The 25,229-nt window shown below is 39.2% G+C and overlaps 2 protein-coding genes across 2 annotated transcripts; one reads left to right on the top strand and one right to left on the bottom strand.

Moving 5' to 3' along the window:
• Window positions 1-2,510: 2,510 nt before the first annotated feature.
• Window positions 2,511-15,354, bottom strand: LOC141432764 (uncharacterized). The gene is made up of 4 exons (XM_074094508.1): window positions 15,134-15,354; window positions 13,053-13,229; window positions 8,729-8,856; window positions 2,511-5,503 (listed from the first exon to the last, which is right to left on the bottom strand). The coding sequence occupies exons 1-4, from the start codon at window positions 15,225-15,227 to the stop codon at window positions 4,715-4,717; spliced, it is 1,188 nt and encodes a 395-aa protein (XP_073950609.1). The 5' UTR covers window positions 15,228-15,354; the 3' UTR covers window positions 2,511-4,714.
• On the top strand, window positions 10,963-23,869 carry LOC141432765 (uncharacterized). The gene is made up of 5 exons (XM_074094509.1): window positions 10,963-11,057; window positions 20,178-20,299; window positions 21,592-21,742; window positions 22,398-22,497; window positions 23,498-23,869. The coding sequence occupies exons 2-5, from the start codon at window positions 20,190-20,192 to the stop codon at window positions 23,584-23,586; spliced, it is 450 nt and encodes a 149-aa protein (XP_073950610.1). The 5' UTR covers window positions 10,963-11,057; window positions 20,178-20,189; the 3' UTR covers window positions 23,587-23,869.
• Window positions 23,870-25,229: the final 1,360 nt, after the last annotated feature.

Consider the following 25,229-nt stretch of genomic DNA (forward strand, 5'->3'; position numbering starts at 1 on the left):
GACTTGGTTATGGTGTTTGAGTTTGAGGTTTGCGGAAATCCTTTATTTATAATTGTTGAGATCCCTCCTCTGCTCTGCCCCTCTTTCCCGCATCCCTATTCCCTATTGATCGTCAGCTTAGAGCAACGCGGGCTTCCTACGGAAGGAAGGAAGCCCGCGTTGCTCTAAGATCGTCAGTGATTCTGGAATAAACGTACAAGTACTTAGGTACCGACTTGGGCTAAGTAGAATGTTAGCGTATAAATAAATCTTAATTGTTTATTCCTCCTACCCTATCGCGCTTATACAATGCTTCGTCACTATACTTACAACAATAGAGTACTTTTCTACTGCACACGGGTAGTGATTCTATTCAACGAGTATACTGGTTGGCACTAGTCACTCGAAAATGCACCTACTCTGTGACTGCCACTCACACCGCCGGCGGTGAGCCGGTTAATAGGTGAATATGATGATGATGATGTGTTCCTGTTATCCCTCACTGCAGGGACAGGGCTCGTAAAGAGTTTTTCATTACGACGTACAGACTAGAGGTACAATTATTTATCAGTGACATCCTGCTCATCCTGGCGAGGATCGTCTCCGTAGAAGGGACCTCCGGACAATGCGTTTATATTATATACACCGCCTGATGCTGCAGCCAGGGTCGTCTGCTGATGACGGAACTCCTCAAGGGCTGATAGCATAGATACGAAATTTTACATGTACGTTCAACGAGCTGACACAATTACTTTGCCCACCCGCGACCTTTATGATAGCTACTTTTGTGCCCATGCAATGTGTGTTCATGCAGTTCCTCCACCTCCACACTGTAAGAACACACAAATCACACAAATCCATCTATCACCACCACCACTTTACACTGACGCGTTTCGAACTCAACCAGAGCTCATTTTCAGAGCAACACAACCGTTCAGCATGCTACGGTGTGAAATTTGGCATAGATGGACCTAAAGTAATGCAGAGGTGCACTAGGGTGCACTACTTTACAATTTCTCGGGATATAATCCTATATGGTGTATGAAGTCGCGGGCAAAAGAAACGCGTACTTTAACGTTTTCTAAAATTTCAAGCAGGGTTTCAAAGCTGGTAAGAATCATAATTAATTACGTATGTAGGTTGATTTTTGAGCCCAAAATGTTTGAACTACGACATTTGAATATTGAAATAATTAGCAAAACCGAATTGGGCAAGATATAGGTCACTTACAGTTTGTTCTGGCTCTATTCCTCAGTCCCAGGGACACATTTAAGACGCAATCACAGCACTTTCACAGTTTTTTATGAATAATTTAAAAGAGCGCGCGCCGGCCAGCATACATTTTTTTTTTCTAAATTTTTGTTATTCAATCAAAACAAACAGGCAGCGTACACCTTTTCCCAAAAGTGCACACCAGTCTAATAATTATAGTTTACGGAAATAGGGCCATTTCAAAGTGAAAATATAAATCCCATTTTATTTCCTATCCCGTGGGAATTTTGCTAAATCCTGAAAATTGTTTTTAGCTGTTAGTATTACCTACTTTTTCGCCAAATTTGAAGTCCCTAATAATTATAGTTACGGAAATAGGGTCACTAATTAAAAGTGAAAATACAAATCCCATTTATTCTCTATCCCGTGGGAATTTCGTAAAATCCTGAAAAGTGTTTTTAGCTGTTAGTACCTATTACCTACTTGCATGCCAAATTTGAAGTTTCTAATAATTATAGTTACGGAAATAGGGCCATTTCAAAGTGAAAATATAAATCCCATTTATTCCCTATCCCGTGGGAATTTCGAAAAATCCTTTCGTAGCGGATGTCTACGTCATAACATCTACCTGCATGCCAAATTTCAGCCCGATCCGTCCAGTGGTTTGGGCTGTGCGTTGATAGATCACTATGTCAGTCAGTCAGTCAGTCACCTTTGAGTTTTATATATTTAGATATAATACGTATTGTAAAAATATTTAAATATGCAGGAAATAAAAGGCTTTTTTATTTTATTTATTATTTACTACAGTCGAGTTCATAGACTTGTAAGCAAAATTTGATCAAAAAATCTGAACACGACTAAGTATTGTTAACGGCGTAGAGGCGTGTTCAGATATTTTTGATCAAATTTTTGCTCATAAGTTTATAACCTCGACTGTACGAACTTTTTTAAAAGTAGTGACGAAATGAACTAAAACATATATATAAACATATATTATTTTAGTTCATTGATATGGACCTCCGCAAAGTAAAGCCTGATTCAATAAATTAGTGACGAAATGTCTTATTTGAAAAACCATACCTCTGCCAATGAAAGCACTGAATTTGATTATGAAAATGTTCCACAGAGGTAGGTGCTTTAATTTCCTTGGCTGTACGTGTACATATATTTATATATTTTGTTTTATCAGAAATCGGCCATACCTATTAAAGAATGTGAAAATGGCTTATGAGGTACCTTTCTGATGATAGAACTTTACACAGTGGTTTATTAAAGTGAATATGTAGATAACATAGAAAAAAATCAGAAACACAATGTAAGTTAATAGTTTTCTTTATTGTAAAATATTAGTATGCAAATCTCTTCTTACACTTTTGATTGGACCCATAAAATGTGGGTATTATACCTCAAACTACGCAACGATAGTCCACAGTATAAGATGATATACCTACTCTGACGTTGTACTCAGAAACACAATTTCTTTTAATAACGTTTATAATAATTTTATTTACCTATAACGTATTTATGTATTTTTATTTACGAGTTATACAATCAATGATTTACATCAACTCATATCTTTTACCACTGACTACGTATTACCTAATAGGTTGTATCAAGTTTTAATATATTCATTTTGTTGTTAATCTAGCAAGTGAATCTTGATCACCTTTTAGTGTTCAGATTGATTTGAAATTTGGTACAAATAAAGAGCTCCGATGATAATACGACGATAATCAGTTAGGTACTGTCAATAATAACCTAACCTTAAAAAAATTAACACAAGCTTTTTTTTGCTGTCTGTACTTTTTGTTGACTGTACTTGCATAGTCACCCAAACTACATTTGCATACCAAATTTCAAGTCGATACTATTAACCATTGAAGAGTTCCGTCCTGCGGAGACGATCCTGGCTGGACTACCAGGATGTCACTCACTACTATATTATATTGTATTGTCACGTGATTTACATAAGTAAATATTCCGAATTTCAAGTCAATCTGACTACTGGAAGTTGGTCAAATTGAACTTGCAAGATTTGATTACAGACAGACAACGGGACAGGTGAAATTAAATAAAAGCTTTTTTTTTTTTTTTATTCGACCGGATGGAAAACGAGCAAGTGGGTCTCCTGATAGTAAGAGATCACCACCGCCCATAAACATCTGCAACATTGTATTGCAGATGCGTTACCAACCTAGAGGCCTAAGATGGGATACCTCAAGTGCCAGTAATTTCACCGGCTGTCTTACTCTCCACGCCGAAACACAACAGTGCAAGCACTGCTGCTTCACGGCAGGATTAGCGAGCAAGATGGTGGTAGCAATCCGGGCGGACCGTGCAAAAAAGCTTGTACTTAGGTACTTATTATGTGTATAAAATTTATAGCACACGTTGTAATGTAACTACGAGTACCTGTAGATACATAGGTATAGGTATTATTTGCCATGCCATCGACATGCCATCTCTTCAAAATTCAAATAGCAAAAAAAAAATTGCTTCGTGGTTTTTTCTTTTCTTTTATTGTTTATGAAGTGACGCTTTAAAAGCTTACATACTTAAGCCAACAGTTTCAAAATTGAAAACTATTTTAAAACTAATTGGACTATGCTTAAAATGAATTAAGCCTTAATATAATTGAATAGATTCATATTCGTAATCATTAATTGTTTCACGAAATTAAAGCGTGTATCTTTTTTATAGTTTTGCACAGTTGTCATTTTGGGGTTATTTCCACGCCCTAAAAATCCGCCATTCACAAACACCGTGTTGGCTGTTTAGGGTTTTCCAACGTTAATTAAAAAAAAAACTTTTATCCCTAGAGAATAAAAAGGAGCTTTAGTCCCGATATGCAGAGACTAAAGTAACATTTTAAGAGCATGAGAAGTGAAAAAGTATTTAAGTAGGTATATGGAACATCGTCAAATTTACACAGTATCCGAGTACGGTGCTAGACAGAGAAAAACCTGTTACTTATCTACGAGTACGTAACAGTACCTCCTTGTGTTTTGTGGTAGCAAATTCCGTAAAATTATGTCGATTTTTTCGATTTTCTTTTTCGGCTATTATCGATTTATAACACGGTTTATTACAAATTGATAACTACATTTAATAAATTCCATAATTTATTTTATTGGAATAAAGATAATTTCGCTTCGTTTCCTAAATTTTAAAATACCTTAAGTATAATTAAAAGGTAAGTTTTAGGTAGGTATTTATAATTTTATTTCGAATATTTAAACACGTATACACCTACGTTTCCAAAATTTATCTACCTATTACCTAGATAGGCGCACGAACAAAAATCATGCATTACTTAATGTTTAAGTGAATATGATTATAATATCCACGTCACCTCACAGTACGAATAAGTGATTGAGTAGGTATTATTGGTATTCAGGATCCTAGAATCCGAATCACATCTCAAAGTTATTAAATTAAAACTAGACGTCTGAGTCTGAGGCTTCCGGCTTCCTTTTCATCAAACAGTCTTGTCCAGTGAATGTGGTGCGGCGGGCAGGCATCAGCAGAATATGTACGGTCTGACGCATATAGGGCACCTGTCGGAGGCGGCGAGACACCTTCTGAGGCAGTCAGCGTGGAAGAAGTGGGCGCAGGGCGTGACGCGTGCCGATTTCATGACGCCGAGGCACACGGCGCAGACGTCTTCCAGGGTGGCGAGCTCGGCCGCCGTCGCCCGCCGGAACCGGGCCAGCGACCCGCAAGCCTCATTCATTTTCAACAGCGCATCTCCTAGTCGATGCCGACCGTGCACAAACACGTTCACATACAGCAGCAGGAGAGCCAGCCTCCAACGATCGCACCACGCCAGCGCCGGCACCAAAGGCAATGCCAACGCTGTCGTGACGCCTCGCGCCCAGACTCCAAAGTAGAGCATCTCCATCCCTTCTAGTCTTTCAAATTTCATAGCAGTGAGTGCGATCGGCCAAATTTCTAAGAAGGTCCTTTCCGTGAGCAAATAATAAGTGCCGCTTATGAGCGTGTACAGAGCTGTCGGTTTGTAATGCTCCAAGCCTTGTTCGAGTCCGAAAGCGAGGAGGACGAACGTGACTGTGACTATGAAGGTGACCGCCTTGGTCCATTCGAGGACGATCTTGGTCGCGGACATGGCGAGGTGCTTGACGCGAGAGTGGCGCGTGACGTTAACGTAGGGTGACCAGTCCTCCTTGGTGCAGAGCTCTCGCACGTAGCTGACGGAGTATGTGACCACGTTGTAGAACATGAGCGAGTACAGACAGGTTAGACGCCCCTGCGACACCAGCAGACGGTCACAAGCAGTGAACATCAGCAACTGCGGAACAATGGTTAACATGGGTCATTTGTACAAATTACGAATAGGCGACTTTTCCTGTATTTTTCTCTTAGCTACTAAGGGCCTGTCACATCGCCACGCACGGCGTGGTGTCGGAACGCGGAACGGCTCCGTGCCATATATCGATGGTGGAAGTCTCAATTGGCGTAAGGGACAAAATACCGAAAATCACTTTTAAACATAGAAAATTAGAGTTTTTTTTTCTCTGTCGATTGGTAGTATTCAAGTTACGATACGCCCCTTACTTTTGCTGTTATCAACATTTATTATTTTAAAATAAAATAACTTAAGGGACATGATATAAAATATTTGAGCTGAAAAATGGCGTAAATGTATTATTTTTTTAATATTTGGGTCGTAAGGGGCTGTGGCAGTCTCATATGTCCTTTACGACTCGGCTCATGTCGTTAAAAAAAAACCCAACAAATATAATAAAAGGGCGTATGGGTCAATTATTGTTTCATTGCCCTTTACACCCCAACATTTTATAACGAATAAGATAAAAAAGCAAGAAGTTGTTGGGCGTAACCTTACCGCCTGTACCTATTTCTTGTACCTAACATCAAAATACTAACGCGTCTACCTACTTTCCACTCGCCGAGCGTTTGCGCATTGCACATTCGGTCAGTCGTGTCAGACACGTCAAACACGGAGGACGTATTTGATTGCCTACGTTTGTTCTTTGTCAACGCGCGTATTTTTTTATAAGATGCCAAAAGCAAAACAAAAAAAGAAGATTAAGTTGATGGATCCCTAATGGCTTGACGTCGAGCTAACATTTCCGTAATGGAATTTCAGTCAAGGATGTTGAGGTAAATTTATCTTAGCTACTTTGTTTATTTTAAGCTGTCCTGACAGATCCCAATAAAGGAAGCCTGTGCCCAGCAGTGGGACGTATATAGGCCGAGATGATGATGCATACATAATAATAATTGGCCTGTATAATTAATTATGTATGTTGAGGGTTAAAAATGGTATAATCGGAACGTCGTAAGGGACATTAAAAAACAGCAATTTATAAAATAATAAATACTTTTATGGGCGTAAGGGGTATAAAAAGCAAGAGCTAGAGTAAATTGTCGGTCGTAAGGGGCAGTAGCAAACAGACATTTAAAAAAAAGGCGTAATTGGTACGTCGTAAGGGGCATTAAACAACAGCAACTTATAAAATAAGGAATACTCTTATGGGCGTAAGGGACATCAAAAGCTAAAACTAGAGTAAATTGTTAGTCGTAAGGGACAGTAACAAACAGACATTTTAAAAATTGAGGTTACTTTATGGGTGTAAGGGGCACTTAAAGTAAAATACCTTGCTTGCTTCTTTTAGTTCATTAAAATACCTTGTTAATGTTAGGTCGTAGGAGGCATCAAAACAGATGGTTTTTAGAACTTGTAGTGATTGAAACAACAACTCAAGCAAGCATACTCCCAAATGTGCAAGAAATAGTGCAAGCAAGCGTGCAAGAAAGCATGCAAGCAAGCAAGCAAGCATGTAAGCAACCACCTAAGCAAGCTTGCAAGTGAGCATGTAATTTTGTCAATCAAATCAACAAACATGCAATTTTATCGGCCTGGGTTAGATGAACATCGCGGGTTACCCCGATCCCGCGATGACCGGTCTATGGTATCTCCTCCAGCGCTCATGAAGCGGGCTGGCGTCCCACTCCCTCACAGCTGCAATCAGTGTGTTAGAGGAAGCATAAATAGTGCAAGCATGCATGCAAGCAAACGTGAAGCCAGAAGGCAAGCATGCATGCAAACAACAAATCAAGCAAGAATACTCCTAAATGTGCAAGAAATAGTGCAAGCAAGCATGCAATCAAACATGCAAGCAAGCTTGCAAGCAAGCAAGCAAGCATGTAAGCAATAATGCAAGCAAGCAGAGTTAGTACGCCAGTGGTGGTAGTGAAAATCATTTCATCATCATCGTCATCAACAACATCATCAGTTCGTTTATCGCTACCCCCCCGGAACTATGCTATTTTCCGGGATAAAACTTATTTACTTGGCGATTTTTAACAGCTGCAATATCTCCTTGACCCTCTCAGCTATAAACAAACAAGTCAGCCATAGCCGAGCATTTGTTGGAGTCAGGACCAAACCACTGGATTGAGCTTCACAATCCCAAAATTCTGTCCACGGAACGTCATTTCTACTCAAGAATGGTACGTGAAGCAGTTGAAATAAAAAGGCATAAAAATGTCAACCGGGACGATGGATATAAGCTTTCATCTTCGTGTAATCCTGTTATTAATAAGTGTCGACGTCGGGATGAGTGTTGTGAGTCGGTGTGATGGGGTGACAAATAAAAATCACCAATTGCGGGTAGTTCGTGATACGAGTGCTGGTACTATTAGTGATCAAGTGCGGGTAGTTCGAAGGACTCGCGCTGCTAGGCAGACTTGACACTCCACACTTCAGTCCACTCGTGACCACGGCCACTGCAATGTTGCCGAAACGTCGAGGTAAATATTACTCGTGTGTGTTAGCGTGATAAGTCCCGTTGGTGGTATTTTGACTATGAGTGAGAATCACGAAAGTTTAAAACGTTATAAAATTTATTTGAGCTTTATTTAACTTTTAACTTAAAGAAAATGTTATAAATTACATATTTTTTAAGGGGACGTGCAAAATTATGGCTTTTGCGCGTTATTTTAAATAATTAAAGTGGTTCTTTGAGTTAATTCACTATTTTTTTTAATTTTTCTACAGGAACTTACGTCCAAATATGTAGCAAATAAAATATAAAATGTCCTATAAGACCAAAAATCGGTTACTACATTATTTATGTATTTACGGTTTATGGGTGTAAGGGGCTATGACACCCGTATGTCACGGGCGTAAGGGACAGCTATTTTTCTTATTAAGCTTTTTACGAAAATGTCTATAGTTTCACGTTGAAAAGCAAGAAAATTCAAGATTTTACGTAATTATAACGTCCTGCTAAGTTAAACATTAACAATGCTGTGAGGGTTTGAAAATTACCAAAAACTTCTTTTCGCTCTCCTGAAAAGTAGCATTTTGTCCCTTACGTCAATTGAGACTTCCACCATCGATGGTGATGTAGCCAGGCTGTAGAAATTAAAGTAAGCAAATATGTAAGTATAAGTATGATTTAGTTTAGTATACCTGCTGGCCAACCAAGTAATTAGATAACATTTTAAATAGAACACTGCCACTGTGCGTAATTATATTGTTTTGTACCTGTCCAATCATCGTGGATAGATTGCTCATCTGCAGAAACATTTTCTCCGCCCGCTCGATCGGCGCGTACGCAGCGCGCACGACGCCGAGCACGCAAGCGCCTGGCGCCCGCAGTCTTTGCGCAAATTCTGAAATTAAAAATTAATTAAGTAAATTAATGACTATACTACTAAGTAAGTATGCTAATCTACTTTATACAATACAATGCAAAAATTTGGAAATAAGGAAATTTCATAAGATGTATGTCAAGCTAGACAACAAATCCCAGTTCTTTTGACTGCGTAGTTTCTTGTTGACAATCAATCTCCTTTTAATTCTATTAACTATTCATTCAGCAAAATGCAGTCCGTCCGAGTCAAAAAATATTAAATTTTAGTTTAGAGCGAATACTTAATATTAATACATTTTTCATGTGTAGGTAGATTTTATGTCACGTAACTACTAAAACACTAGATGTTCATCTATTTGTGGCCAAGATAGTTTCGGTTTTCGTGTCAAGAACGCCATAAAATTGTTTATGAGGAGTATATAATCGAGAGCATCTTGTTGAGGTTAAAGTAGATAAAGATAATTTAAACGCCTGGAAGATTTTTAAACGCATTTTTCTCTTCGATGGTTTGATAAAAATATATAAATTAAACTTAAAGAATTACTTAAATACATTCGAAACAGATATTTATAAAGACATAGTCCTACCAACTCTATCCATGAAGAGACAAATCGACATGTGGTAGCAATGTAAAGGTTTATCCCTTCCGAAACCCGACAAGCTTTTCGTTGCAATAAACGTCTCTAATTCGTTCAAGTTTCAAATATAATGAGAATAGTTCGTAAGCTTACTTATACCGCGCTGCGAGAGGTATTGTCAATTTGCCCAAGATTTGCCCATAATAGGTGCCTAGGTAGGATTGATATGAATGCCATTTACTTAAAGGTTTTGCTGTGCCAAAACTTAAAATAACTACACTAGAGCAGGAGGCTTTGCTCCATCTTTAATTAATGGTTAAACTGTCTTGAACAATATCAGCAACCGTAGGTAGCCTCAACTAGCAACAGGCAGCGGTGTTGACTGGCCGAACCCGTCGCTTCACATCGCCCGGCCAGCGTTACAGCTGTCCGCCTTTTCCTTTATTTGCATATTTTTTCCCGTATTTTATAAGAACATTTTGAACTATTCAAGAAAGAACCAAAGGTAATGGATAAATACCTTTTATTTTTAAATGATTGAAAGCAAATTATGTGCAATAAAGTATTGATTACTTAAAATACGATAAGCGAGTCCTGGCAAAAGTAAACCTCGTTTTAGCAACCCTAAAGAATCAGCCCGTTCGGCAGCTATGTAAATCAAAATTTTGGAAAAAAAATATAAAAATTTAAAAGCCGTGTAGGTAGGTACTCCCATTTTCACAAATATGCAAACCTGCAATGCAAGACAGTGTAGGACCCTATATATATTCTCTTTTCTTTTACGTGTTGATGCAGGTTAATTTTGCGGGTGTGTAAAGACGAGGTGTTTATACCATCGACATCTATGTACCTTACGGGTTTACACGCATCGCAATTTGTCGCATTAAAATGTGTCGCCAACTCGCAAATTCTATTTTTTAATTTGCTGCCTCTCTTTGTCCAAGGATTTTCTTGTCAAACTGTAATAGTTAATCTATTCAATCTACCTATTCAGTGCGTGCGTTAACTGATGTTGCTGGATGTTCCTTTGCCTACCATATTTTTTTTTATTTTTAAGATCGCCCCCTCCGGTAGTTACCGGAGGGGACTCGAAACCCAATGACATGTAGGGCATTCCCGCTCCTTTAGTAAATAATTATCTTTGAAAATATTGTCACTACTTTGAACATGAAACTACCGTGAGACTCACTCATATTAAATGTTATTATAACGGATAACTCACGTCTTAAACCGAGTTTAGCTCGACATGTTTCGGGCTATTTCGTAACCGGCGGCTGCGTGGGTGGTGGGCGCGTGTTGCGGCAGCCGCCGGTTCGCGTGCTCCTGAGAGGAAGGGCTACGAAATAGCCCGAAACATGTCGAGCTAAACTCGGTTTAAGACGTGAGTTATCCGTTATAATAACATTTAATATTATCACTACTGAATAATTTCAGAGAATATTTTACAGTTGAAGTAAGCTTTTGAATTTTTTCAGCTGGTTCATTGAGGCATAACGACAGCCAAATTATAGGCAAAGATGTTTTCGCTGTTTTGTTCAGACATTTCAATTGGGTATAAAAGGACCCCCTTGGACCAAGGGTAGCCAGTTCAGAGCTACCCTCCAACACAACATCAATAGAACTCAACTTAAGGAACGCTCTGGTAAGCATTATTAAAAATATCTATTTAGACCTTATTTAGTTAAGTATTTGTTTAGATCGTTAATTTCAGTTTAAATTTGGTGAAAATTTAAGGGCTGGATCACCAAGCAAGTAGTACTACTTCAACAGCGTCTATGACTTCAATATAGGCCCGTGGGATAATTCGTGCGTTTGCCTCTTTGTCTGTCGGCCTGTCACAGCCTTGAAAGCCATAAAAGCCATTGTGATAAAATATACACTACTATGACACACTTACATAGACGTAGAGTACCTATAAATTAAATCGTCAATTTAAATGAAATTCATTGATTTGTAGATTAAAACTAACATTAAATACTCAAGTCTGCAATTCCTTGGAGCTGTGAAAAAATAGTTTGAAGTTCACGCGTTCAAAAAATACAACGTTCACTAAAAAATTACTGAAATCAAAACCTATCGTGTATTTCCCATTGCTATAGAATTATGGAATTTGGTAAAAAGTAGGGCACACCCATAACACAAGTTAAAGAACACTAGGAAACACTAGCCTATATTGTCCGAGTTGTCTCCCTAAGCCTAACTTTTGGTTGATCCTGATGATATCTCCAAAATCACCCTAAGTAGGTATAGAATGTTTTCGACATCATATTGGCTCCAGAGGTTAACAGTACGGTTCACAAACAATAATACGAATTTTATTTCGGGGGCGTTTTAAACCGAGATGGTGTTTAGAAGTAAAAGCGTATGACGCACGTGCGCTGGCACAGTGCCCGCTTCCGTCGCCCCATTCAGCTTTCGACAATAACCCGACTTCTTCATAATATATTTATATGTTGAAATATATGCATGTTAGGAGACTATGGGTATCGACGATAGCTTGTAGCGCTTGATTGTCCAAGCGAAATAGAAAATATGGTGATGATGATGATGATGATGATGTTCTAAAATGCTGGACACTGGCCCTGGCTTTCATTTTTTGTCATTATCAATGGAATGGTGAGAGCAGAATGTCATTTATTAGGCTTTATAATGTCGAGCACTAGCTGGGCCGTTTACCTTATGTTTGATGTAAACGCATTTAAATATCAGTGGTGTGGCCCCGTAATAACTCGATTGTCACTGGTTTGCCTGTTTTTTTTTACCGTGACAACAGTGATGATATTTATGGCGAAGATGGTGTATACAGTATAGCATCAGGTATAGTATCCCAAGACACACCTAACTCACGCTTCTCTCACTCGCCCTTTCCTCACGTGTCGTCATATCGCTTAAAGGTAATTTTTTTTTAATCACATTTATCCGTCACCACGAGACATGAAATTTGGCGCGGGCGTTATTTATGCAATATATACTTACGTTCTTTTTTTTCTGAATTGAAACCCGAAATTTCAATTCAACAGCTGGCAAAAAAATAAAAACAAGAACCTTTTTTTTACTAAGTGATTAGTGGGCAGTTACTTCGATGCCAAAGACGCATATTGCTCGAGGAACCCCTGATATTTGTTTTCAGTCATGTCTGTCATGCGTAGACATCATAAAAGTCTATGCGATCAACGCGCCCACACGGCATAGGTCAGTAAATTGGCACAGTTCGATGTTGTCGCACAAAAATACCGTGAAATGTTTGTCATTTCTCCAAAGAAAATGTAAAGAAAACGGCCTGCCTTCAGGATTTAAATCCGAATGGTCTTCAGACTACATCCGGCCTTTGATTGTGACGTGGTGGCATTGTTTTCATTGCAAAATTCCGCTCAGATTAAGTCTTAAAATAGCTGCGATGTTTCGCACCCGTATGTTTATAAAAGTTTTTGCAAATATTTCTTGGCTATTTTTGGAAATGTTTGATTCCTTGCAAGTTCCTGTTGAAAATTTACTAAGCCCCCTATTTGAAGTCCGTTTTCCAACACTTCCTAACTCAGACATCTCTTAGTCTTAGACGATCTCCCCCCAATTGTGCAATTTTTGGAAGACAATCGAAAGAACCTGCAAATACTCACTTAAAAGTAAAGACACTTACTTTGCGCAACTTTAACAACAGCGGGGTACCACCGAGCGGGGTAGTGGTAGTTGGCTGAGATTAGTACGGGCACCACCAGACAGGTGTAGGCGGCCATCAGCCAGGCGCCACCGAGTGCCACCAGGAGCCCTCGTGGCGCCCAGTACGGCAACAGCAGCACTAGCGACAACAGCCATACTGCGGGAAGGGAATGGGGATAGATTATAAAAAAAAGTTGTAAAAATAATTGTAAGTGTGGAAAAATAAATAAATAAAACTGATGGAAATATTAGTTACTTAGGTATTATACTAATGAAAAAAACCGGCCAAGAGAGTTTCGTACAAATTTGCTGATGGACATACATTCATATGTAGCTATGTTATGTTGTTCACTTATCTACTTATTTTAACACTTGCATTGGGTATGCAAGTAAAAAGTTTTAGGTCAGATTTTAGGTTTCCGTAGTAAAAATGCCAAAAGAAAATTTTTAGATTTCTGATCTCTGGTTTTAGGTCTGGTCTGGTGGTAGGTTTTTAGGTCTGTCTGACTGTCAAAAGTTATAGCTAAAAGCTTTTACTACTTACAAGAAAACTGTAATTAGGAATGGGTGTTGATATATTGGTATGGTTTTTAGGTTATCCCCTATACTTAATACTAAAAGTGGGAGGTGATTTTTTGATAAATACGAAAGTATGAATAAACTAAAATGAGTATACTTACTTACCGAAAAGTATGAATTTATAAACCCTATTTGTCTCTCCTGTGGAAACAAATCAACGACACGAGTTTTTCATATCGACTCATACTTAGGCCAAAGAATGTTTAGAATCATAACAACTATTTTAACATTAATTATTGCAGAACGAGCTCCAAATACGCTGCTTTCATCGACTCTCAATGTACCTACTACACAATCTACATGTACTTTAGTCATTATTCCGCTAAACATAACCTACTTAAGTATCTAATTATTTTGTAGTCGACTGATCAGGATCACAACTCTATGAAAGTGAAAGGAGTTTTAAATAATTTTGTCTGTCAGGATCAAGATCAATACGGGTTTATGCTGCGCTAGCCGATCTAACAAAGCAAAAAATGATGTATTGCATCACTGGTAAAGTTCGTGGAAATGAAAACCAGCCATAGTTGCAGCTCAGTGCAACAAACTAAATACGCCAGCTGTGAGACAGGTCGATGCCCTTCCAAAAATATTGCAGTCCATATGCAACCCAGTCCAGGGAAAAAGGGAAGTAAATAATTTCGCGAACAATCTGGACTGTTAATAAAATAAAATATTTAATTAAATGCATGCGTATACTTAGTAGTCTCTGCGTGTGTTTCTAACCTTTGTAGCGGATGTAAATTATATATGTATGTATGTAATGCGATGACGGTCACCCAGAATCCCGACTGTTTCCTCGTCATGTCTAACTTTTGCGAAATTATTTGTCTTCGGCCTTAATTTTACAACCTTGACTGCCAAAATGTTGTACCTAGTGACCTACTTCGTTTGTAGTTTCTTTGTGCGTCCATCTCGTACTGAAGCAATAATAAATACGCAAATATAATTTGCGCGTATTTTGTTTTGATGGTACAAGTTTGTCACGTGTTATTAGCTTACGATGAGTCACAAATAAACATCTACTGAAAAGGAAAAGCGGAATTGCTGATTCTGCAATTTAACTATCTATCGAATAAAAATAATAGAAAGTGTATAATAATCTAGTATATTCGAAGCAAACGTTTAATTTTAAACTATGTCCAAGTAATTTGTAACAGTTTCTTACGACCTATTACTCAAATGTTCCAACAAAGTTCATGTAGGTACCATCAGCAAAATAAGTGGTCTATCAATTTTTAAACAAGTTCCAATCAAATGAATATGTCGCTAAAGTCGAACTTTCAAGTTGACTGACAGACACGTCTATTGGCATTATTGTTTTATGACATGCAAACGATTATCAACTTTAGGGTGGTAGACCACATATTTGGCTGATGGTACATATCATGTTCAAACAAGAAGTACTTTATTTATATCTTAAATAATTATTTATAATGGCTTAAATGTTAGAAGCAAATATTAAAGTTGATATTTACATACCAATGTTTGCGATTTTGTCCTCCGACTTGAGAGTGTGTATTTTCGAGAAAGAATCACTCCTTATGCGTCCACGCACACGCGATATCATACCCATTTCGGTTTGAAATTGAAACTTCAAAACAAAATAACGCACTGGCAGTCACTGTATTTAATAAACAAAGTGATTTTGTAAAAAAAAACGGTGTTCAGAGATCCGCTTCAGACGAAATGTGTCTCATGAATGCGCATTGGGCGGTTGGTCGTGGGGCGGGCGGCGCTCGGCGCGTGCGCAAGTGCTCTTACCACTACAAACTCAGTCTCAAACACTGTCGCTCGTTGAATTATCACTTGGCAATTCATTTCTTTTTGCGTATTCACGAACATCTAAAGCAGCAATGGAAGCGGGGTTTTATAATTATTCGTTATTTACAATAATTTCATGCATGCTGCAATGACGCTTTATTTTTAAATTCCGATCCATGTCAGTGACTTCTCCAATCAAACCCTATAATTATATATTTGTGTGAGCCTTTGGGTTTGATTGAATAAACAATACGTATTACCGTAAAATTCCTAAGAGAAACGAGTACGTTGATGTTGTGGGTGTTTTTTGAATAGCTTTGAAGGAATTGGCTGACTGTTTTGTGGGCATTTAAAAAAAAACCCTTTTTACACCTTCGTTACGGATGTGTACTAAATGTCGAGTCTCTAACTTCAGTGGCTATGAATTATCTATCAGCCAGTTAGTCATGTTACTCTTTCAGCTCTAGGACGTCCACTGTTGGTTATATATAGACACACAAAGACCTCTCTCTAGTTGGTACGGTTGGAGTGACCTGCATCCACCATGAACCCACGGCTTTAACCAGCAGATAAGTAAAAGCGGATTCAAACATTACTTAAACCTTAAATTTGGGCTCCACAGAAAACCAGCGTTACTGCACATAATGTGCGGCAACACATGCTGAGTGGAAACCCTTTTTGGTATCCTTCCGCGTCACCAAGTAACATAGTTTTAATGCTAGTTTTAGTCTTAGTTTTAGGTGGTACCTACTTATGGAGCCAAAACTTTTCTTTCTTTCTTTCTTTCTTTAAACGAAATTAGTGGAAAAAATTTAACTTTTACCAGCTAAAGTACTATGTTTAATTCATTTTTAAAATTACTGACTATTATTAAAAATAAAATTATGTTGACTATTGAAGTCAAGAAGTTGTGAGGGACACAAAAAAAGACAGTCATATCTTCGATATCTTTTTCGAACATCCTTCTCTGTTCGCAGGTCTTTAATTTGGTAGTAAGTCATTAAATTAATAAAAACAGGTTTTTGGAAAATACATTAAACGTCCTTTAAGAAAAATAATAAGTATCAACACACCACACCCTCGTCCACAGTTCGATGGTCGACGTCCACGTAGTAAAAATAGACCGCCCATTCTAAGTGCGCGTAGCCACGCTTCTGTAAAAGATCCAAGACGTAACGCCCACCGACCTATCCATAACATACTTACTACATACCTAGTCCTAACCAATATTAATTTATACGATAATTCGGAGAAGATAGTTCCTGGACGCGGAAGTGAGCAAGTGGCCTACTAATAAGGAAATGCGGAAGTCAAGAGGAGAGGCCTTTGCCCAGCAGTGGAACAGATATATTAAATAAATAAAATTAAAAATATAAATAAATAAAACAGCGTCGCCGCAAGCATGATACTGTCGAGTTCATAAACTTGTGAACAAAAATTTGATCAAAAATATCTGAAAACGACTCTATTGTTTACGGCGTAAAAGCGTGTTCAAATATTTCTGATCAAATGTTTGCTCACAAGTTTATGTACTCGACAGTACTCCGGGCTTTCCAAAGGAGATATCCACGAGATTGGAACCCGCACGAAATACACGTACACCTGCCCCCGTCCAGCACATCGAGCGTACCCTGCATTTGTAGAACCTGGACTGCTTCATCGGCCACCCCGCGCGCATCATTTTCGTTTCGGCTGACAACTCCAGCCTAGATTCCCAATGCTTCAAGGGATGGCAACACTCTACCTAGAGCATGGCGCCCAAAGAGGAGTAACCTGTCTGTGTTAACAACAGGTAACATTAAAGCCGTTTAAAGTCCATCGACTCCGTCATGCGGCATGCAGATAGGCAAAATGATTTTCTTAAAAAGGTGGCAAGGCAACGGACCAATGAGTCTCCTTGAGTAGTTGGCACGAATGGGCAATTGTGACCATTTCACATCAGATGACCTGTTAGAAGTGTCTCTCGCGCAAACTATTCAGTTTAGAAAAAAATGATATTAGAAACCTCAATATCATTTTTAAAGACCTATCCATAGATACCCCACACGTATGGGTTTGATAAAAAAAATGAGTTTCTAAGTATGGGGAACCCCCAAAATTTATTGTTTTTTTTTTTCTATTTTTGTGTGATAATCTTAATGGGGTTCACAGAATACATCTACTTACCAAGTTTCAACAGTATAGTTTCGGAAAAAAGTGGCTGTGACATACGGACGGACAGACAGACAGACAGACATTATGACGAATCTATAAGGGTTCCGTTTTTTGCCATTTGGCTACGGAATCCTATAAAGTACGTGGATAGGCCAAAGAAATAACGACATGTTAAAAGGGACAGCAGTCGACAGCGATCGGCACTGCAAATTCCCTCATGCTTAAAGTGTTCAGCAATACTTATAATTACCAAAACTAAAACCTGCTTATTTCAAACCAATTATACTTTAAAAATATTAAATCATTTATTGAATCAGGTGTTACTTTGCGCTTGCGGAGGTCCATGATCAATGAACTAAAAGCAAAAGCGGGTAAACAAAGAAATTCATTTAGTTCATTAAAAATATTAGTTACATACACTAAGGTAAACGTACGAGTCTTCGACACGCTAATTCCCAATAAACGGCACCCTGATGTCATCTCTATTACTACTGAGACATAAGATATAAGATGCAGTGGCGTAGCTATCGTATGGCCAGGTGGTGCAGTGCACCAGGGCCCCGGACCTCAGGGAGCCCTCTAATCTAAGCTTTGAAAAGAGAGGATCATAAAAGAAAAAGAGAAAAAATATCTTGTGAGCAGGCTCTAGCCATTTTTTATTTGATGTTTTTGAAGGCCAATAAAAGTTCAAGCTACGTGGAAAAAGGGGTGATGGCCCGATTCTTTCTCTATATGCACCGGGGCCCTTGTCCACCAAGCTACGCCACTGATAAGATGGCAACTATTGGGACAGCGACGAGCACTCATACGTTTGTACCTTATTTACTCTGATTGTTTATGGTACCTTAGCCAATATGCACAGCTATTATATGATATTACCTACGACTACCTATTTCTGCAGCGAGTGGGGGAAGGAAATCGGGAACTCAAAGTACCTAATGCTATGTATATTTTCTAGTTTTTTTCCGGATGTGTGCCTCCCAGAATAAAGAAAGTAGGTACATACAGCAGGGCTATTACGAAACTCGAAATTCGTGACGTACCGTCCCTCTCGCTCTCGTATAGTATATAGTATAAGTATCAGAAGGACCGCACGACACGAACTTCGAGTTTCGTAGTAGCCCTGCAGGATCGTACAGTCGCCATCAGATATTTCGGAGCGGCTAAGGTGATCAATAATATCAAAAGATGTACTATAATACCTTAATGATAGAGTGGATGTGCTGATATTTTTGACCACCTTAGCCACATAAAAATATCTGATGGCGACGTGCGTTTGTGGTATATAAATACCTAATGGTTGTGTTGTGTGTAGAGGTAAGATAATATCGGAGAGTATCATCACGAGCTGCCCCGTGACTGTTGACTCAGGAACGCCTACGCCTACACCGATCTCCATTCACAAACCGACAACTAATAATATGACGAAGCCATACAAATAGAATTCGTAGAGGGGTAAAGGGAAAAACTTTTATCGAATGTAGCCAAGAAATTTGACAGATATGAAGGCGTCTCAAGCCCACAAAAAATTCAAATTCAAATCATTTATTCAGTAAATAGGCCGCAATGGGCACTAATACGCGTCATTTTTTTAAACTACCAGCGCTTTCGGGAAGAGCATCATTGCCAAGAAGAATGCGCCGCAAGAAACTTGGCAGAAAGTCATTTTTTCATAATAAAATAATTACATATAAAATACTTAAGAAGTACAGTATACAATTAAAGAAAAAACTACAAAAATAATAATAATTACACATACATTTATATCTATCTACAGATGTAAAATAATAAAAACCAGCCAATTGCGAGTCGGACCTGCGCACCGAGGGTTCCATACTATCCATCTATGAATTATCCAGTAAAAGCAGAGCCATGCTCCTAAGCAAAATTTACGCAGTGTGGAGTCTTTTCAGATCGAATTGAACACTACTTTTCATCATAAATGCGAGGAAATAAAGAAAAACCGTTATAAATCTATACGCAATTTGTAACAGAGCGGAGGAAAATTTATCGCGCCAAATCGTCTTTTGTTTTTTTTTTCAATGGCCTCGCGCTTGCCCCGCCCTCTTTGGTTTTGACACATTCAGCCAGCACTGGCCAGCAGCATTATGCCAGCATGGAGGTTTGGAGGTAAGTATTGCGCATTGCAATCTCCTTGTTTACCAGACCGTGAAATTCGTTTTTTTTTTTACTTACATCCCTAAAGATGTGAATCGAATTTTATTTACAACACGGAAAATACTAAGTAAGTATTTCGAAAATTTATTAATATCGGAATTATCGATATTGACGGTGTAATTCCGGTATTGAAATATCTTTCAAAATCGTCCGAGCTACGTCCGAGATTCCGGAATTACGAGATAACGGAATCTTGGACCGTTAATGAGCCAAAGTACAAAATAAGTTAATAATATATAAAAGTCTACCACGAATAATTATTGCAGTAGACACATTAACTTATATATTAAGAACAATTCTATCAGACCACATTTTTAATTTTCAATCAATTTTATGGAATAATCGAGAAAAACTAACAAAAATGCAACGTTACCAGCTCAGCAGGTAAAAACGCTCTTAATTTAAAACTTGTCCCCTTGCTTGCCCCCAGAACTCCGTTACCATGCACCCCGTTTTCTACCTGGCGTTGCTTGCTGGTGGCTCGTGCGTGGCGCACTACCGCGGCTTCGACAACAACCTGGTCGAGCGCGACGAGCCGCAGGAGATAGAGAGGTGAAGACACATCCTTAGCCAGTGATCACCCCCCGACTAGGCATCCCTTGAAATAGCAACGGACACGCAGGAAGCAAGCGAGTCTAATCTAACCCATTCCTACGCCCACAAGGCTTACAAAATAACGTGTATTATCCCTTTATAGGTGGGATAGAATTTTGCTGGTCTACTTAAATCGACCACCTACTCACAATCACCACCACTCACAATTGTGAGCCAATCGCTTTCCTTTTCCACTCAGTCGTTTAGTAAAGCTAGTCAGGGTGATGGTACTTGTACTATTACTTATTCTGTGGTGATGGTACTAGTCATGGACAAGAACCAATAATGTTTTTAGGGTTCCGTACCTCAAAAATAAAAAACGGAACCCTTAATTATAGGATCACTTTTTGTCCGTCTGTCTGTCTGACTATCGAGACCCTTTTACTCGGGCACGCGTGGAGATATCAAGCTGAAATTTATATCAAATACTGAGGTCTACTGTCCCTTGGAGCTGTGAAAAAAATCAAACTTAAGTACCTATAAGCCAACGCAATCAAAAGATGCCGTTTGCTGCAAATTTCCGCAAATTTTCGAAACTAGCAAGGTAATCAAAACCTACAGGGTACTTCCCGTGAACTCAGTCTTGAAATTAGGTATGAAGGTAGCTATTATAACACAACCAACTAGAAAAGCCTGAAAAAAATCTTGATTTTTTTGTCTGTAAATATCAATGACCAATATAATCTGACCCCACACTGCGTACATTTTGCTTAAGAGTAGGGCTCTGCATATACTGGTTATTTAAATCACTCGGAAAAAGCGACAAATATCTTCAAGACACGATTCCCGTTTACTTACATACCTATAAATGTGTACGGAACTCGCACTTGTCCGGTTTTTTTGAACTAATAACACTAGGTAATGTTCAGATAACTGATAATCATAACTAGTATCAAACTTCATCAATGGTGAGCTGCAAGGCATTGAATCCTTGTTCTTGTTGACCATTGCTGGGTACTACTCAGTGGCGTAGCTACCGGAGGGCTAGACGGGGCAGTGCCCCGTGACGCTCAAGGTCAGGGGCCCCCTCGGACTCTGACTTAAAAACTATACATTATTGAACTACTTAGTGAAAATTTCTTCCACATTCGGAATATTCGGAATACGGAACAAACGATTTTCAATAGTTTAGTTGGGGCCCTACTTTATTTTTTGCCCCAGGGGCTTTGGTTACCTAGCTACGCGACTGTTACTACTATAACACATGTCTATAATTGGTGCCTACTGATAAATTGTGCATGTCTGTTCAGTAACCTGGTGGAGTGTCCGGTATGCGAGGATTCGAGCTGGCTGCCCAACAACGAGGCTTGCAACATCTCTGTCGAGAACAAGCTCTACAAACGCTGCGCCTACGGCGTCTACATTAACGATGTCTGCGGCAAACGACGAGACTGCTACCGGGTAAGCGTGTACAAGCCATACTATACATACTTAACGCTCTCGTTTTTTTACATAACGCTAAACTATAACGATTTCGTCGAGGTAATTGAATCGCATACTGGAGTGGAAGCTTTTCGCAATCAATTTAATGATGATTTCTTTGGCACACGAGTATGCAATGCAATTATGCCAACACGACATTCGCAGCGAAAAGGTATCCTAGTTCATAATTCAGTTCCTTCATTATACAAAAAAGTTATCAAACAATTGACAAACATTACTAACATAAATACTTTTGTGAAATCATTAAAGACAACTGTATAAAAACGTGGCCAAAACCAAAATACCAACCCATCCCATCCACCATCCACCGCACTGCTTACCCTCCCTGCTGGGCTACTCCGAAACTCGAAACTCGAAGTTCGTGTCGTGCGGTCCCTCTGACACTTACACTGTTTGATACGAGAGCGAGAGGGACCGCACGACACGAACTTCGAGTTTCGAGTTTCGGAGTAGCCCTGCTGTGTAGTTTAACGATACAAACTTTATCATTGTTATGAAACTCAGGTCTTTACTTTTATCATGTCTTAAATGCAATTTTTTTAACTATATGACTGTTTGATTCCTAAATAAGAAATAAAAAAAATACAAGTAAGCTTTAATTTAATGTCCACAGGGCCCTGGAGAGCAATGCACGGAGAAAATGGACGTTGACATCTACGGGCAGAGATGCGGTCACGGCTTGTATTGCAACAAGGCTATCGGAAAATGCACAGGTTGTCATAGAACCTTTGCACATCACGCTTTTTAAACGCGTCGATGCGCGTTGACAGCACGTTTTACTTTACATCTTTGCTTTCCATAGATCGGCCATACCTGCAGGGCTACTACGAAACTCGAAACTTGAAGTTCGTATCGTACCGTCCCTCTCGCTTTCGTATTAAAATAGTATAAGTGTCAGAGGGACGGCACGACACGAACTTCGAGTTTCGAGTTTCGTAGTAGCCCTGCTGGCCATACATAGGTACAACATAGGTACAAACGCGCGTCGATGGCGCGTTTAAAAATCTCTCCTGCAGGGCTACTATGAAACTCGAAACTCGAAGTTCGTAATAAATAGTTTAAGTGTCACAGCAGGGCTACTCCGAAACTCGAAACTCGAAGTTCGTGTCGTGCGGTCCCTCTGACACTTATACTATTTAATACGAGAGCGAGAGGGACCGCACGACACGAACTTCGAGTTTCGGAGTAGCCCTACAGGGACCGCACGACGAACTTCGAGTTTCGAGTTTCGTAGTAGCCCTGCTGGCACGAATCATCATCATCATCCCAGCCTATATATACGTCCCACTGCTGGGCACAGGCCTCCTCTCAGAACAAGAGGGCTTGGGCCATAGTTCCCACGCGGGCCCAGTGTGGATTGGGAACTTCACAAGCACCATTGAACCATTGCTGGCACGAATGAATTTTCAATATTCAGTATTTTATTTATTGCACCACTTTAAGAGCTTCAGAGCTAGTATGGGGGGAGGCTACAAAAGAGATAGAGTTCGCTCTCCAGGCAGGTGTCATGCTTGGGGACCGAAGTCCGAGGGAAGAACATCGGAAGTTCTATGCGTCAGACTTGAGTTGAGCAACTTCAATAGCGCAATATAAGATTTCGAGTTTCTACGTTTACTCAATAGATGGCGCTAGAAGTCGCTACAAGTCGCTACACTTGTACCTAAGGTATAAAGGTAAGGGTATTAATAAGTCTAAAATTGTGGTCTTTTACAGGACTCGGCTATACCGTAAACAGCAACGTGCAGTATGTGCTAAACCCAGTACGATATCCACTACCACTGCGTGTCCGAAGACAAGCTTAAAAATATCTACCTTAATAATATAAAAATATCTACGTACAAACCCTAAAATTGTAACGTAGACTACCAAGCTATAATATGGGGTATTATTCAGTTTTTCTTAGAAAGTATCTACTTTAAAATAATTACGCTTATCGCTTTAAGAAAATCCTTTATAAATTGTATTAAGTTAACTTATTGTATGATTTTAAAACCATGTCATGATCTCAGATTAGTTAATATTATACAAACCTCGTCTCATATTTATATTGCATAAGCTTTTATTGCATTAAAATAATTGAATGAAGTCTAATTGTATTATTTTCTTCAACCTCTACTAAGGGGTTTTCGACAGGCGAAATATCGCCAGATGGCGTTAGTATCGTGAGGTTCGTTTGACATTTTTGCCACGCTTGTGAGCTAGCTAAATGAGCCAATCGCAAGCAAGACTGAAACGTCAAACGGACCTCACGATACTAACGCCATCTAGCGATATTTCACCTGACGAAAAACCCTCCGTTTGACGCCAGTTGCGCCATCTTTTATCTGTGGTAGTCAATAGTTATACATAATTGTACGTAGCTATCCAAACACACATGTGTTAATACTAATACATACATGTTTGTATAGGTAGTACATATGGATATGGCTACGTATATACTATATATGTAGCGTTCCTTATTGTTATTGCCTTTTAGCCTTAGACCTGGATAGTACCTGGATGTAGATTATACCGGGAAAGTTGAAGGTAGTTGAAGTGAATGATTTGATTACACACACAGCTACAAAAAGAACTGCAGGGCTACTACGAAACTTGAAACTCGAAGTTCGTGTCGTGCTGTCCCTCTGACACTTATACTATTTAATACGAGAGCGAGAGGGATGGTACGATACGAACTTCGAGTTTCAAGTTTCGTAGTAGTTCTGCTGATTGTACGAAAGGAGAATTAATGAAATAAATGAGTAAATGTCAAAATCCTGCTGTCTTTATACGACATGTAGCTGTGTGTGTAATCATTGGGCGTTTTTCCATTAGCCGGCCCGGCACCGGCACCAATGCCGGCGCCGTGGCCGTGCCGGTGCCGGGGAAGCAAAAATGTATGAAAATGTATGGCTCGCTTTTTCACTTACCGGCTCCAGCGCCGGCCCTGCGTTGAGTTCCACCGGCACCGTCGCCGTTACCGAGGTTCTCTCGTATAGTATAAGACAAGTGTCAGAGGTAACGCACGACACGAACTTCGAGTTTCGTAGTAGCCCTGCTGGGGTAACGATTCTTTTCAGAAAAGATCGATTTTCAAATCGATCCGAATCGAGGTCTGAAAAATCGATTCACAAAAAAATCGAAGTCAAGATGATCGATTCTCTAAAAATCGATATTTTCTGGATTTGCTTTTCTAGCTCGTATTTTCAATATATAAATCCAATTATGAAATAAATGACCGTAGTAATTGAAATCCGCTGTGCGTGTCGTATCTCTTACTCTCCTGTCAAGTACTATTAGCGTAGGCGAGGCGGCATGATAAGAAGTTTTAATTACGAACTTCGACAAAAAAATATTAAAACCGAATTTCGATTCAGTATTCTCGATCTTCAATCTTGATTCACTAGATCGATTTCTCTGAATCGCTGTTAAAAAATCGATTTTCTTCGTTGAAAACATTCATTCT

Source organism: Choristoneura fumiferana, chromosome 11, assembly GCF_025370935.1.
Source record: "Choristoneura fumiferana chromosome 11, NRCan_CFum_1, whole genome shotgun sequence".
Classification (NCBI taxonomy): Eukaryota; Metazoa; Arthropoda; class Insecta; order Lepidoptera; family Tortricidae; genus Choristoneura; species Choristoneura fumiferana.